Consider the following 13415-nt stretch of genomic DNA (forward strand, 5'->3'; position numbering starts at 1 on the left):
CAGCCAACAGTTTTCTATTCAGGGTTAAAAACATAGGTATTGTTCAACCAAAGTACTGCATCGAGGATTTGATAAATGCATTACCGGGGTGACAGCTTACTTCCTGAATCCCTAATAGTCACTTTAGCTTTGTTTGTGGCACCGATTACGGTGCTCTCAGGAGAGATCAGCAGCACTTCAAACGTTTCCTCCGCTTCCTCAAGGTGATCCTGAATGATTTCTATTTGCCAGCTCCTCTTTGACATTCCTTCACAGACACACAGAGAAACAGCAATTTCTTTTTGTTTTTCACGATGAGGCTCCACACAGCACATTCCAACAAATTATGGCAAAAGCAGAACTAAGTATTTCAGAAGCTTTTGATGCTCTATTCGCAAATGGCTATATTGATTACCTTTTAAATTAAATTAAATTAATTTAAAATTAAATTCATTTGTTCAAACAGACTTAAATGTTTACAGCTTTGCCAGAGAGGAGATCAAACAAAGTCAGTTTTGCAACAATTTATTCATTTTCTATGACTCTAACCCGTCGCCTGTTAAAGCTGAACTGCAGACAACCCACATGGTGACGTCAGAGGATGGCCAAGGCCACTATTATTGGGAATCTTTTTTTTTATTTATTAAAAGCCTACTGTAACAAAACCTGCATTATCATTACCAAGATAACAGAATTACAAATTAGGGTACGATTAAAAAGAAACTTCAAAACTAAAATGTATTTTCCTTGCTGCAGCCCAAAAACAATAGCTATGGGCCCCGACCCTCACTTTGGGAAACACTTCTCTAACCGATCTGATTAATTTCATTGTTTTGTAAACAGTAAACGGATTACTATACATAAAATTACCTACTTGCTCAAGGGCAAAAGTAAGGCGTTTCATGGTGACGTTTATATCTCCCATAAATTTATTAGGAAAGTCCTGTCGTAGGCAGGGGGCACCCGACCACCGAATACCTGGAGAACGACACTGCTTTTTGCAGACGATGTTGTCTAGAATGTTCCATCATTCCGATGTATGACGTTAAAACTCGCCAACTTGTTCTTGTGTGGATGAATGTGTCGTCACAGGACGCTATGCGCGGAAGACACTATGCGTGGATATATAATATTTGTGTTGGTTTTTTTGGGAGGGAGACTCTTCTGATGATCCGGGATTATAATGTTACCACTGTAGACTTCACCATACGGATATATAATATTTGTGTTGGTTTTTTTCTGATGTTTGTAGGTCCAGGTTTATGATGTTATCACTGTAGACTTCACCATACCCCATATACTGCACCATAGGTTAAGTAGAAAATGTACACTTACTGGTTACTGGTTGGACTACCAACATGGCTCAGAATGATACAGAAGCAAATTTGACTGAACTATTTCATGAACTGTCTTGGACATCAATCAAGTTTTTTCTGTCATTCTCTGCATACCTGGATCAAACTGGATGAGGGAAGATGGGCTTATAAGGAAATCTATACCCGCAACTGCAGTCACTGGCTTTACCTAAAGAGAGACACATTAATCAGTAACATATTAGCCATAATGCTACTCCAGCAATGATGATGAATCCTAGATAGATTAAACTTCCCAACAAAACCATTTTTATCTGACATTTTGTCAGATAATAGACGAGAAAATGTATATTAGTAATTAAACGTAAAAGGTCACACCTTTGTTTTTCTCCTGAAACGTGTAAAATGGTGTAGAGGACACTTTTTTAATTATTTAATCCCTAATGTTAACGTGCTTTAATGTCGAACTAATAATTGAACAGTTAAAATAAGAAAAGACCGTGATGGTGACGTATGCTGAGTCTGCCAGGTTCCCCTTTCGTGAGATATCCAACAGGACGCTTCCTTGTTCCTCACATACAGACCACTCGGTCTGTGAGAGCTCCACATTTGACCAGCTGAATTCAAGGCTGCAAAAACAGGGTCAAGCACATTGAAACAAGTTGATAAATACTGTTAAAAGAAACTTTTCTGCAACACTAGTTCCTCTAGACCACCAACCTTTCTGAAACTGAGAGCTCCTTCAAGGATACTTAGTAATACAAAGAGCTACTTGTTTGATACAGACTCCCCCAACAACGTAATAATAAGTTACTAAGTTCTGGGACATACAATAGTAGTCACTCTTCTTACCATCGTCATTCCACCCTTTTTAAATATCATCGCAAGTGGAACTGATTCAAAAAATACAGCAACAGTGCAACTTTTGACCCTCTTGTTGACTAGTATTATTTTTAGGACATACCCCACGGGGCCACTAGGTGCCCACGAGGCCCCATGTACGTGACCCCTGCTCTAGAAATTCTCTACAATATGTATGTTGAAAAACGTCAGCCCTGTTTGAGAGTGTTCTGTTCCTTACACATGAGAGGTTCCCGTGTTTCCCAAAGGATCAGACACGGTGAACTCTAGGCTGTCTGAAAGTGAGTCCTTCTCTGGAGTGATGATGTAAACAACGTTTTTCTTGCTCAGCTCCATTTGAGAGAAACGGCGATGCACAAAACTGCCTAGCAACAGGAAACAGAACAGAACCTTCAGGTCACTGGGTAAAAGTAAAAGAAAAAGGCGATTAAAAAAAAAACAGCATCTAACCTGTAGTGATGTTTTCCAGGTAACCGAAGTAGGGCGGACGAACAATGCAGAATATGATTTCTTCATCTCTGCTGTCACTGTCTTCAGCCTTTAGAAGGAGAGAGGACAGAAAGATTCCATATCGTCCGTCGTCTAAGAGCTCTGCCTTAGAAAGAGGAAGTAGCTTCACAATCTTCGGAGGTGACTTATCCAGTGGCTTAATCTGAAATTAAACAGTAAACAATACAATAAACATTTTCACCTCTGATGATATAGAGGTTGACAGTACAGCAGGATATAAGGGAAATATAAAATAGAGGGGCCCTAGTATTGAGCCTTGGGGCACACCTGACAAGAGATGACTGAGAAACGAATGAATGAAAGCTGTAGGACTTTCATGAATTAAAGTCAAAAATACTTCTTGGAAAAGAGATTAAATGTCTAGATCTCTGTTTAATTTGGACTAACTAAATTGTCATATTTTCCTATTTACCTGAATGGTAAAGAACACAGGTTCTAGCTGTGAGCGTCCATCCAGAAGGAAGCCACGAAAGGTGCTGTCAGAGGCTGTAAAAGCAAATCGGTCGATCTGTGACGGCCCTCCGTCATGTTTATATGACACCTCCATCTCCTGTATGTCCCTGTAGGTGAAATTTGCTCCAGCAGTTAAGCGACCACCCCTTAAAAGCAGCCTACCGTACTGAGGAGGCTGAGAGAGGGTGAAAATCAGAGCAGTGGGTGGGGTGTCGGGGTCTGACAAGGCTAGGCAATCAGAACCCAGGATAATAGAAGATCCCTGTGGAACTGTAACGCCCTTGTTGGAGGAAAGAGATGGAAGGACGCGATCCACCATTTCCACGGTCATTTCGAAACTTCCATTTCGGCTCGTTTTCCCATTGCTCACCACAAACCTATTGAACAACAAAAAGGGCTGTTAGGCTACAAAAATCATTCAAATTATATTGCCTTTAATTTTATTAACATTACATATTGCATATTCATTTTTTCTTTAACATTGCAGATCATTTGTGCTGCACAAATGTGTTAATATTCATATGTAATGAATCAGACAGCACTCCATCAGTGTAGTTAATGTTCAAAGTGGATTTAGTTCCATGAATTTTGAGAGTAGAACACACTAAATATGTGTTCAGCTATAGCCCTTTGAAAAAGGGGTGTCAAACTCATTTCGGTTCAGGGGCCACCTACAGCCTGATTAGATGTCAAGTGGGCCGGACAGGTACAGTCATAGCATACTTACTGATAAATAACAATAAGTCCACGTTTTTCCCCTTAGTTTCCATGCAAAGAAGTTGTAGTATATTAGGAAATATTCATATTTAATTAAATCTAATTTTACGAAACCTCACGAACTTGGAGCGCGATTGAATCCACTAGCGGGCCAGTTTCGACCCACAGGCCTTATGTTTGACACCATTGTCTTAGGTGATACATAATTATGACCATTTGATATGCAAACAAAATCTATTCTCTTTAGTTAAAAACATCATAAAATGGGATTAACATTCAGCTAGTGTAGGTCATTTCAACCAATTCTACTGTTTTTATATTTTATTTTTATACACTTATGCCAAGTCCCTGTTTAGGTAATGTGTAGTTTATCTTCAGCGTAGACCACCATTTAAAATACATAGCCAGCCAAAGTACGTTTATGTTGTTATAAACAGAACATATGACTAATCATCAGATTGACTACCATAAATCTAGAAAAAAAACAAAAACAAACGATAGTATAGAGTTATTTATCTTCTCGACTTACTGAAATTTTTCTTTGGGTGTACTAGCTCTGTTGTCGTGCACATACACTACCAGGTTTGCTGCTATGTCCATCTGACTGAAGGAGGAGATAGCCAGTCCTGGATGTTTTATGTATTCTAAATGTCCCTGACTCGGAGGGACAGTAACGACGTAGAGCAGCTCCTCTGGCATTTCAGCGCCATCTGTGGCTAGAAGCACGTCCGTCGTGAGAACCACACGGTCACCTTGGCTGACGTTCAACGGCTTTACAATGACAGCGATGTTTCCTAAGAGTAACAGACACAACCATGAGAACCACACATGAGAACCGAGCTACCAGGAAATTCTGACTCCTAGTTCTACTACCTTTCTTAAGCTCTTTGACAGAGATGTGAAAGTGTTGTGAGGGCGATCGGTTGTTCCCATCCATCAAGTGGAAGACAAAGAAGTCCTGCGTCTCAGAGGTGTGTATGCCGGTGTGCACATAGCGGAGGAGGTTCATGTCCAGCATTTCTTGGGTGCTGTGGTTCCCAGATGTTAGCGTCACCCAGTGCTGGCCTTCCTGAGAGAGAACTAGCCACAATGAGAGACATATTTGTGTCCACCTGATGTTCAAACTCGCAGGTCATGTACCGTACACGCAGAGTCTCAAACTCAAATGAGCAGGGGGCCACCACTGCAACTGTCATATAATTAAAGGGCCACACTAGTGTTTGATATTCAATACAAAAAACCTTCCAGGAAAAAAAAAGGTTTTATTAAATACTGCTATTATTTTATATATTTTTTTAATTACCTTAAAGGCAAAACTATTATTGTCAACTAGTCCTGGACCAGTGCACTCTAGTGTCTTAAGTAGCCTCTCATAGCCTGGTACTAAATCTGGTATATTGCAGCATTTCCCAGCTCCTCTACACTACAGCACGCCTGTCTTGAAAGCAGAGAGTCGTAGGTTCGATTCCTAGAGTGACCATATATCCCTAATGGTGCCTCCTTTAGCAGCCTGTGTTGGTTGCAAAGACAGTACAGTACATTTCCCCACTGCGGGACTGAAATGGGGGCAGTGGTGGCTCAGTGGTTAAGGAAGCGGACTTGGGTCCAAGGTTTCAGGTTCGAGTCCACCAGCTGCCAAGTTACCACTGAGGTGCTCTGAGCAAGGCATCGTCCCCACACACTGCTCCCTGGGCGCTAAAAGCTGCCCACTGTTCACTTTGGTGATGGGTTAAAAGCAGAGGTCACATTTGGTTGTATCCCTGTGTTACAAATGACTATAAAGACTATAATTTATTTATTTATAATTTAATTAGTGTAATACCTGCTCACAAATCAACTGCTTGTTCAGTATAAATTGAATGGTTGGATTTAGTGACCTTTTAAGAATATAATACATGACTGATCTAGACGGAACTAGTTGGCTCTGTTTGCCAAATGTTCGCCAACTAGACCTAACTTTATAAAGACTTATTAAGACAAATCTATGGGCGATGTTAACCGAGGACCCCCTGTATTTATAAACACAAAAACAAAAAAAAAAGCACCAACCTTAAGTTGAAGTAATCCCTGTGTAGGAACACTCTCAAATATGTATTTGACCTCTGAGGAGGGAGTATCAGCGTCCTGTGCTAACAGCGTAACACTGGATATCAGCCTGCTCTCTCCGGGCTCCACTTCCAGACCATTATTTCTAAAGGAAACAAAAATGAGAAAGACAGTTATTTTATTTTTCTTATTTCTGGGAGTCACGCACTTAATTTGTCATTTTTTCCGATACAAGCTATGAAGTTGTTGGCATCTGTTCAACCTTGTGATACGAGGCTCCTGGTCATTGACTGGCAGCACTTTAACCATCACTTGTCGGTGAAGCTGGTTCTGACCATCTGTTAACTGGACGGTGAAACTGTCCTCCATATTTTCAGAGTCGTCGTGCGCATACATTGGCTCATCACCTGAGAGCAAATGACGGTATTTATGCGACTCATCACAACTGCTGTTATAACTGAGGTATTGTAGGAGTATTTTTAATTAAATTGAATTAAGTTTTTATATCAAACGTCATTTTTTCATTCTTCATTTCCAAGGATCACAATGTAATTTAAAACAAATACACTGTAGCAATGTTTTGAATAAAAGAGCTGAATTCTGAGAAAATAATAGTAAAGTAGTATTAGTAATAGTATTCAACAAGACCAGAGCCCTGCAAATCTGTCAACATTGAAAACAATCCGACAACTTCTTTTTACAGTTCTAAATTGTTCAAGATCTTTGTATGGATTAACTTTACTTAAAAAAAAGGACATTGAAAATCACAGCTGTGTAACAAATACTCTACTGTCGACTCAAGTCTGGCAACATAAGCTGACACACTCACAGAGCTTTGAGTTTGTGAAAAAGTTTAAATTTGAGTATTATAGCAAGAAAAATGGGACTGGGTCAGGATGTTATTAAATTAGTGTATGAATTTATCACACATTAACAGCGTTATTATTATCATCATATTTTCAGAATTCCATGTAATTTGCAATACTTGTTTACTGGCTGTTGCTCTGATGCTGTCTGTTATACTGTTATGATGATAGACCCAGACTCTGATGGGAACATGTTCTTCTCTAACAAACTAGATCAAACATTAATCTGGCAGTGGCAAATATCGTTGGTTTTATACTTATTTGATTATAATATTTAAGTTGAGACATAGAAGAATTTTAAGCTTTAATTGTAAGCTTCTTTTTCAAAAATATCTGGCTTTTTTCTTGCTTTGTTTTTTTGTTTTTTGTTTAATAAACACATTATGGTCCTACATTTGAGTTTGAGATCATTGGTGTAGGGCAGGTGTGGGCAAACTATGACTCATCGGCCACAATTGTCCTAAAATTGAACGGGGGGTGGGGTCACGGCAAATAGATGGACCGTTTGTGTTACCTAAGATAAATGACTTGTAAGTCATGCATAAAGGCTAAAACGCTTTTAGCATTTTCTACTCCATCTATTGGGGAAATGTGGGTATTGCAGGGAAAAGGCACAAGTATAATGATAATATAAATAAATTATATAATTTGGAAAAGTTTGGTGGGCTGAATTAAGAAGCTGAACGGGACGCATCCGGCCCCCGGGCCTTAGTTTGCCCATGCCTGGTGTAGGGGAAATACCGGAGTCAAAGTTATTACTCCTATGGCCACATGGGCATCCTATGGGCTTTAATTAATTAAAGAATTTTGCATGTAATTATGCATTTAATTGCTATTAGCCACATTCAATCACCGAAAATTAACTGTATAATTTTCTGAAGAATTCTGTATTCATTGCCCGATTTCGTTTTTTAATATTTTCTGTTTATGTATCATAATTTACTGATTAATTGGTGAACTCACTCATTTTGTCAACAGTACAAAAACAATGTGTGATGTTGGTTTCGTCGGTGTTAGGGTCAGAGTGTGTGGCGTTAACCTCACCATTAACTAAACTGCTCATTGTGAAATCAACCACAGTAGACGGCAGACCGGCTTCTCGTCTTTTGTTGACCAGCCCTTCGCTGCCATGGCTGACAATGCTGCCATGTCGAGGAGGTTTAACGATGCTGAAGCGCAGTACGTCTCTGGGAAGGTCCAAGTCCAACGCATTCAACACAGATGAGTCCAGTGGAGTCATGTCTCCTTCACGGACCTTATCACAAAAGAGTATTTAGGAACACTAGATTGTACTCTTGACATTTTATTGCCTAGTGAAACTTACTGTGATGTTGCGGGCTATGAACTGGGGGATCTCATCATTCACTGGCTTGATTATAACAAAGAAGGGAACATGGGCCGAGACGTGCTTGCCATCCGAGACGCACAGCATGAACTGGTCGGCAGTGGGCTCCACTCGCTGGTGTCTGGACTGAACGTAGTTCACATGTCCGTCAAGGACGTCTTTGTATGAAAAAGAAGCTGCAAAGATAGAGAAAATATACTTTTCATTTATTTTTCTTGATACATCTTTCCTGTCTGTGTGGAAATGCGTAGCACGTTTTACTGCAGTCACCTATGCTGATGCCCATGTTGCTTTTCTCAAAGCCTGGACTAGGCAGGACATTTTCAATGTAGCCAACCTGGGGTGGAGAAATCAGACTGACGACCAGTTCATCTAGGACAGTGTCTGCATCAGAGGCCTTTAGATGAGATGCAGTAATGGCTGCAGTTCCGCCCTCATCCACTGTAAAGATGTCTCCTGCAAAGACAAAGTTAAATTACCATTAAAAATAAGGATGCACCAATTACAAATAACAGGATCTGTTTCGGGCTGTATAGAGTATTCCCTCTCTATATCGCGGTTCTCCTTTCGATCCCTCAGTACATCGCAGATTTTTTGTTATCAGCTCTTTTTTTTTGGCTTTAAAAATGGGGAATCTCGTTTTGAAATTGAGATGAGCGCATTTGCGAACAATCGCCGGTAGCTTTGTTTACCTAAACAAGATCGTACACAGCATACTATTGGCTAATACAATGAGTACTCGGTGTACTATTGGCTAATTGAGCATGGTCTTGTGTTCCTCACTCTGATTGGCTCATGCGTCATAGCATCTCTCAGCATCTGTCCTTGTCTGTCGGCCAGTCTCTCGTTCACTTCACTCTCCGTCGCCATTCTGCAACTCTACTGTGTATATAATTGTGAGGAAGGGTAATACAGTCTAGGGAGGGTTGATAACAGTGTGGGGGAGGATCGTAAAGGGTAAATATATACGTAAATAATATAATAACTATCTCGCCTCTACTTTGCAATTTTTCCCATTTTGGGGTGGGTCTTGGAACGCAACTACCACGATAGAAGGACTTCACTCAAATACTTGAACTCTACTTCTGCAGATTCAGCAACCCCAAATTTTCGTACTGCAATTTAGTTCTTTACTGCTTGCATTGGTATTTCATATAAGAAGGTCAACAAGGTCAGCGGTTTGAAGAGATTTTAACTTTTACAATACAAGCAATTTTACAAAACACTTGTAGATGCACCAGGAGACAATGTTTTCAATTAGAAAGCGCTTTTGATGTAAAAGCTCTGCTCACTTCCTGTTCATTTGGCTGTGATTACTATGTTGATAGTTCAAACCACCAAAATTGTGATGTGTCCCACCTGTTGTTAGTGAAGGTGCCTGGTTATCGACAGGAAACACTGTGATGTGGAGGTCATAAACTGGCAGACTGTCCCTTATTTGCACTCGGCTTCTACCACCAGGGGGGTTTCCTCCACTGCAGCACAGAGCCGTGGTTTCTGTCTCTCCATCCGAGATGACAAAGGTGATGGTGTCATGGCGGGGAGTGAGTCCAATCTCAAGTCCTGCAACAGTAGTCATACAAACAACACAATGTGTCTGAGGAGAGAATTGGGAAAATGTCGCTAACATTTGACATGGTTTAGTAAAAGAAACGAACATCAACAAATGAGTTAACTCTTACTTTCAGCATATGGACATGGACCAGACAAATTATTAATGTTTAACATTTGACAATATTGTCTGTCATTTGAATGCAGGGAAATATATAAAAAAGTTCATGTTTATTTCTAATTTGACTTTTAAATTTGATTTGAATTTTTGTGTCCTGTTAATCTCCAGTGATGCATCATAACAGAGTAATAATTACTAATGGAGGTGAATAGACACGAAGAGAAGCAGAACTTAATGCATCAAGGATCTAGCGTAGTGATGGCCAATCCCACCATACATTTACTATAAAAGTGTCCATTTTTATCAAGACTACAATTACAGGTAAAGTCTCTGAACTATTCCTTATGTACAAGCCTGGCAATATTTCTTAAACAGTACTCATCTTTGGGATTAAATAAACGTTGTACTACGTATAAATGATTAGGAACCAATTTTTTTTTAAAGATTTCACTCCTTACTCTACCTGTGTGTTTGTAGGTGACGATCCCAGCACTGATGTCTGCCTGAATGAAGCGGTCGACCACCACACCCCGACGGAGCACCACTCCGTGGTACGGCTGCCTTGCGATCATGAAGCTCAGGCTGCTGTTGTCACTGTCCGCGTCTGACGCAAAGATGTACTCGGCTGTGATGACCGTCTCCTTTCCCTCCTCGCATCTAAGGTCCGGTTTCAAACCAGCGACCAGCACTGGGACTTCGTCGTTGATAGGCGTTACCTGGAGATCACAGTCGGAGTGCAGTCATTTTGGAGTGGTTTGGAAGTTTTGAAGAAACAGAATAAAATGTCAAGCTGTTACACATTTTTTTCCACTCTCAGTGCTTTCTTTCATTTACCTGGTTGTCAAACGGAAACTAATTTTAGTAAACACAGGTTCCCAGGTTACACTGTGTACCTGTGTTTACCTCGCTATAAGACAACCTTTTACAGCTGAGAACTACAGTATTCAATGGAAATACTACAATTAGGCAGTGGTGGCTTAGTGGTTAAGGAAGCAGAGGTTTCGGGTTTGAGTCCACCAGCTGCCAAGTTACCACTGAGGTGCTCTGAGCATGGCCCCCGTCCCCACAGACTGCTCCCCGGGTGCTTAAAGCTACTCACTGTTCACTTGATGGGTACAAAGCAGAAGTCACATTTGGTTGTGTGCAGTGTCACAATGACAAATAGTTCACTTTTCTACAATCTACGAGTGGTAGACAAAACTATTTGAGGAACTCACTTTTAAATAGAGTGATCCTCTTTTAGAAAATATAGGGCTTAACCTTTATACAGTAATATACAGATTTATACCACCTGCTCTTACCTTATCTTACCTTATCTCTGTAACAATGACAGTAGACGAGAGTGCAAGTAATTGGAAACTAAACTTACCATACATTCATATGTTTATTGCATATATTGGTCTTCTTGATGTATTTTCTGGTGGTTCAGCATTTTACATTGTTTTGTGCTGTGTGTATGCAGTATATATGTATATATATATATATAGTATATGTATATATATATATATATATATATTTCTATATATATATATACATATGTATGTGCATATATATATATATATATACATATACATATATACATATATACACACATATACATATATAGACATATATACATATATATACACATTATTTAACTGCTTTGCGTGTCTGTATAACACCAGCAACAATGCGTCAATATATGTGACTATACATTTAACCTCACTGATGTAGACAGAATTAGCTGTTATATAAAACTGACTTGACTCTGTATCTAGGAACTACATTAATTTGCATAAAAGTATCATCATACATCCCCTTTAAAAGCTGCACTCTTAGAAACCAATGAAAATTTGGTCCATGTAGAAATGTGAGAACTACTTCACCACATTTATGAAGAGGCACAGTTACAGTCATTACCTTCACTTGCAGGACAAAATCCACTGAATTAGTGCCGTCTGTTGCCGTGAACTCAATGTCATCCACTAGCGTCTCTGAGTCGTCATGTTTGTAGCTGTACACGACATAACACATGACACATGGATGAAATCGTTGTTACATTTTTACACAAATTATTTCCATGCTTTGTGTGACTTAATATTGCTTTTATCAATCCATGAAGTAGGCCATAGAGTACCAAAGTGTCTGACCTAACACTGTAGCTTCTCAGGTCGTGCACAGTGAAAGCCTGGCCTGGTTTTACGACGGAGCCCCCCAGCTGAAGAGCTCCATGCTGAGGTGTCTTCTTGAGCTTGACCTGCAGGGCTTCCTCCATAGAGTCCACGTCTGACAGAAGCAAAATCCGTGGGTCAAGCCTGGCCTCTCCTCCCTCATCTACAGTCAGAGCACTGGCAACTATCTGTAAGAGAAGTATATATACAGTTTTTATATTCACACACTTGTGTTCAGTCAATAATAGGAGAACGACGCGGTGTACTTCTCCACCTGTGGAGGCTGGTTGTCTTCTGGTGTTACGGTGACGTTAAAGCAGATCCCAGTGATGGTTTTGCCTAGAGCGTTGGTAACGGAGAGAACAAACTGGATATACTGAGGGTGAGGGCCGATGTCTGGGATCGGAGGCATGTAGGCTACTTTCATGTAGTTCACTGCGTGCTGGAAAAAGAAAAATACAAACGTGGATTTTAGGACAGGGGTCGACAAAGCCCGGTTGGTGGGCCACAGGGAAAATTACAGGGGTCGACAAAGCCCGGTTGGTGGACCAGTACTGGGCCACAGGGAAAATGTAACCTTTTATTTATTTTAAAGAGAATCGGGTCATTTCCTATTACTTTTTATTTACAGATAATCTTTCAAATTTTAAAATAATAATTCGCCTTCCGGATCCTGATAATAATAGAACAAAAGATGTGTTATTTTGCTTTAAGTGGGAACCGCATCTCTGTATAGTTCTTGCTCCTGGCTGTATTAGGGTAGGTCAAAAGTCCGAAGACCAATGTTTTAATTCTTAATTTGTCTAAAATTAATAACAAAAATATTTAATTTAATCAGTATATTCAAACCCTAAAAAAATTGACAATTTTGAAATCAAAGCATTCATTGGATTTGTAGCCAAACTTGAACATAAAGCTGTTAAAATTAATATTGCTTTACAAAGGTTATTATTGGCTTACTTTACCATCTTGTTTTTAAAACATGTTTAAACCAATTTCAGTGCGTAGACGTCTTCCCTTTTTCAGGGGTTGCCACAGCGAATCATTGATTTCCATCTCTCTCTGTTCTCTGTATCTTCTACTCTGACTCCAACTATCTGCATGTCCTCCCTCACTGCATCCATATATCTCCTCTTTGGTCTTCCTCTTTGTCTCCTACCTGGTAGCTCCATCTCTAACATTCTTCTACCAATGCATCCACTGTCCCTCCTCTGCACATGTCCAAACCATCTCAATCTGGCTTCTCTAGCTTTTTCTCCAAACCTTCCTGTCTGTGTTGTCCCTCTAATGACCATTCCTGATCCTGTCCATTCTTGTCACTCCTAAAGAGAATCTTAGCATCTTTAACTCTGCCATCTCCAGCTCCGCCTCCTGTCTTCTGCCTATTGCTACTGTCTCTAAACCATACATCATGGCTGGTCTCACCACTGTCCTGTAAACCTTTCCCTTCACCTTAGCTGACACTCTTCTGTCACAGATCACTCCTGACACTTTTCTCCAGCT

At 40.1% G+C, this 13415-nt stretch overlaps 1 protein-coding gene across 2 annotated transcripts in view; it reads right to left on the reverse strand.

Annotated features, from left to right (window-relative positions):
• The window catches only part of frem1a (Fras1 related extracellular matrix 1a), a 39809-nt gene that overhangs the window by 3125 nt on the left and 23269 nt on the right, over positions 1 to 13415 (reverse strand). For both annotated transcript variants that reach the window (XM_025059284.1, XM_025059289.1), the window contains 19 exons: positions 12187 to 12354; positions 11892 to 12100; positions 11662 to 11755; positions 10226 to 10478; positions 9450 to 9653; positions 8361 to 8546; positions 8070 to 8266; positions 7790 to 8000; positions 6142 to 6286; positions 5883 to 6024; positions 4707 to 4902; positions 4363 to 4627; positions 3076 to 3493; positions 2604 to 2805; positions 2374 to 2518; positions 1792 to 1921; positions 1431 to 1503; positions 101 to 247; positions 1 to 14 (listed from right to left, as the gene is read on the reverse strand). The exon at positions 1 to 14 is cut by the window's left edge and continues 186 nt beyond it. In XM_025059284.1, the coding sequence (XP_024915052.1) occupies positions 1 to 14; positions 101 to 247; positions 1431 to 1503; positions 1792 to 1921; positions 2374 to 2518; positions 2604 to 2805; positions 3076 to 3493; positions 4363 to 4627; positions 4707 to 4902; positions 5883 to 6024; positions 6142 to 6286; positions 7790 to 8000; positions 8070 to 8266; positions 8361 to 8546; positions 9450 to 9653; positions 10226 to 10478; positions 11662 to 11755; positions 11892 to 12100; positions 12187 to 12354 (3399 nt within the window). The remainder of the gene's footprint in view (positions 15 to 100; positions 248 to 1430; positions 1504 to 1791; positions 1922 to 2373; positions 2519 to 2603; positions 2806 to 3075; positions 3494 to 4362; positions 4628 to 4706; positions 4903 to 5882; positions 6025 to 6141; positions 6287 to 7789; positions 8001 to 8069; positions 8267 to 8360; positions 8547 to 9449; positions 9654 to 10225; positions 10479 to 11661; positions 11756 to 11891; positions 12101 to 12186; positions 12355 to 13415) is intronic.

The sequence above is a fragment of the Cynoglossus semilaevis genome, chromosome 1 (assembly GCF_000523025.1).
Source record: "Cynoglossus semilaevis isolate Cse_v1.0 chromosome 1, Cse_v1.0, whole genome shotgun sequence".
In the NCBI taxonomy this organism is placed as follows: Eukaryota; Metazoa; Chordata; class Actinopteri; order Pleuronectiformes; family Cynoglossidae; genus Cynoglossus; species Cynoglossus semilaevis.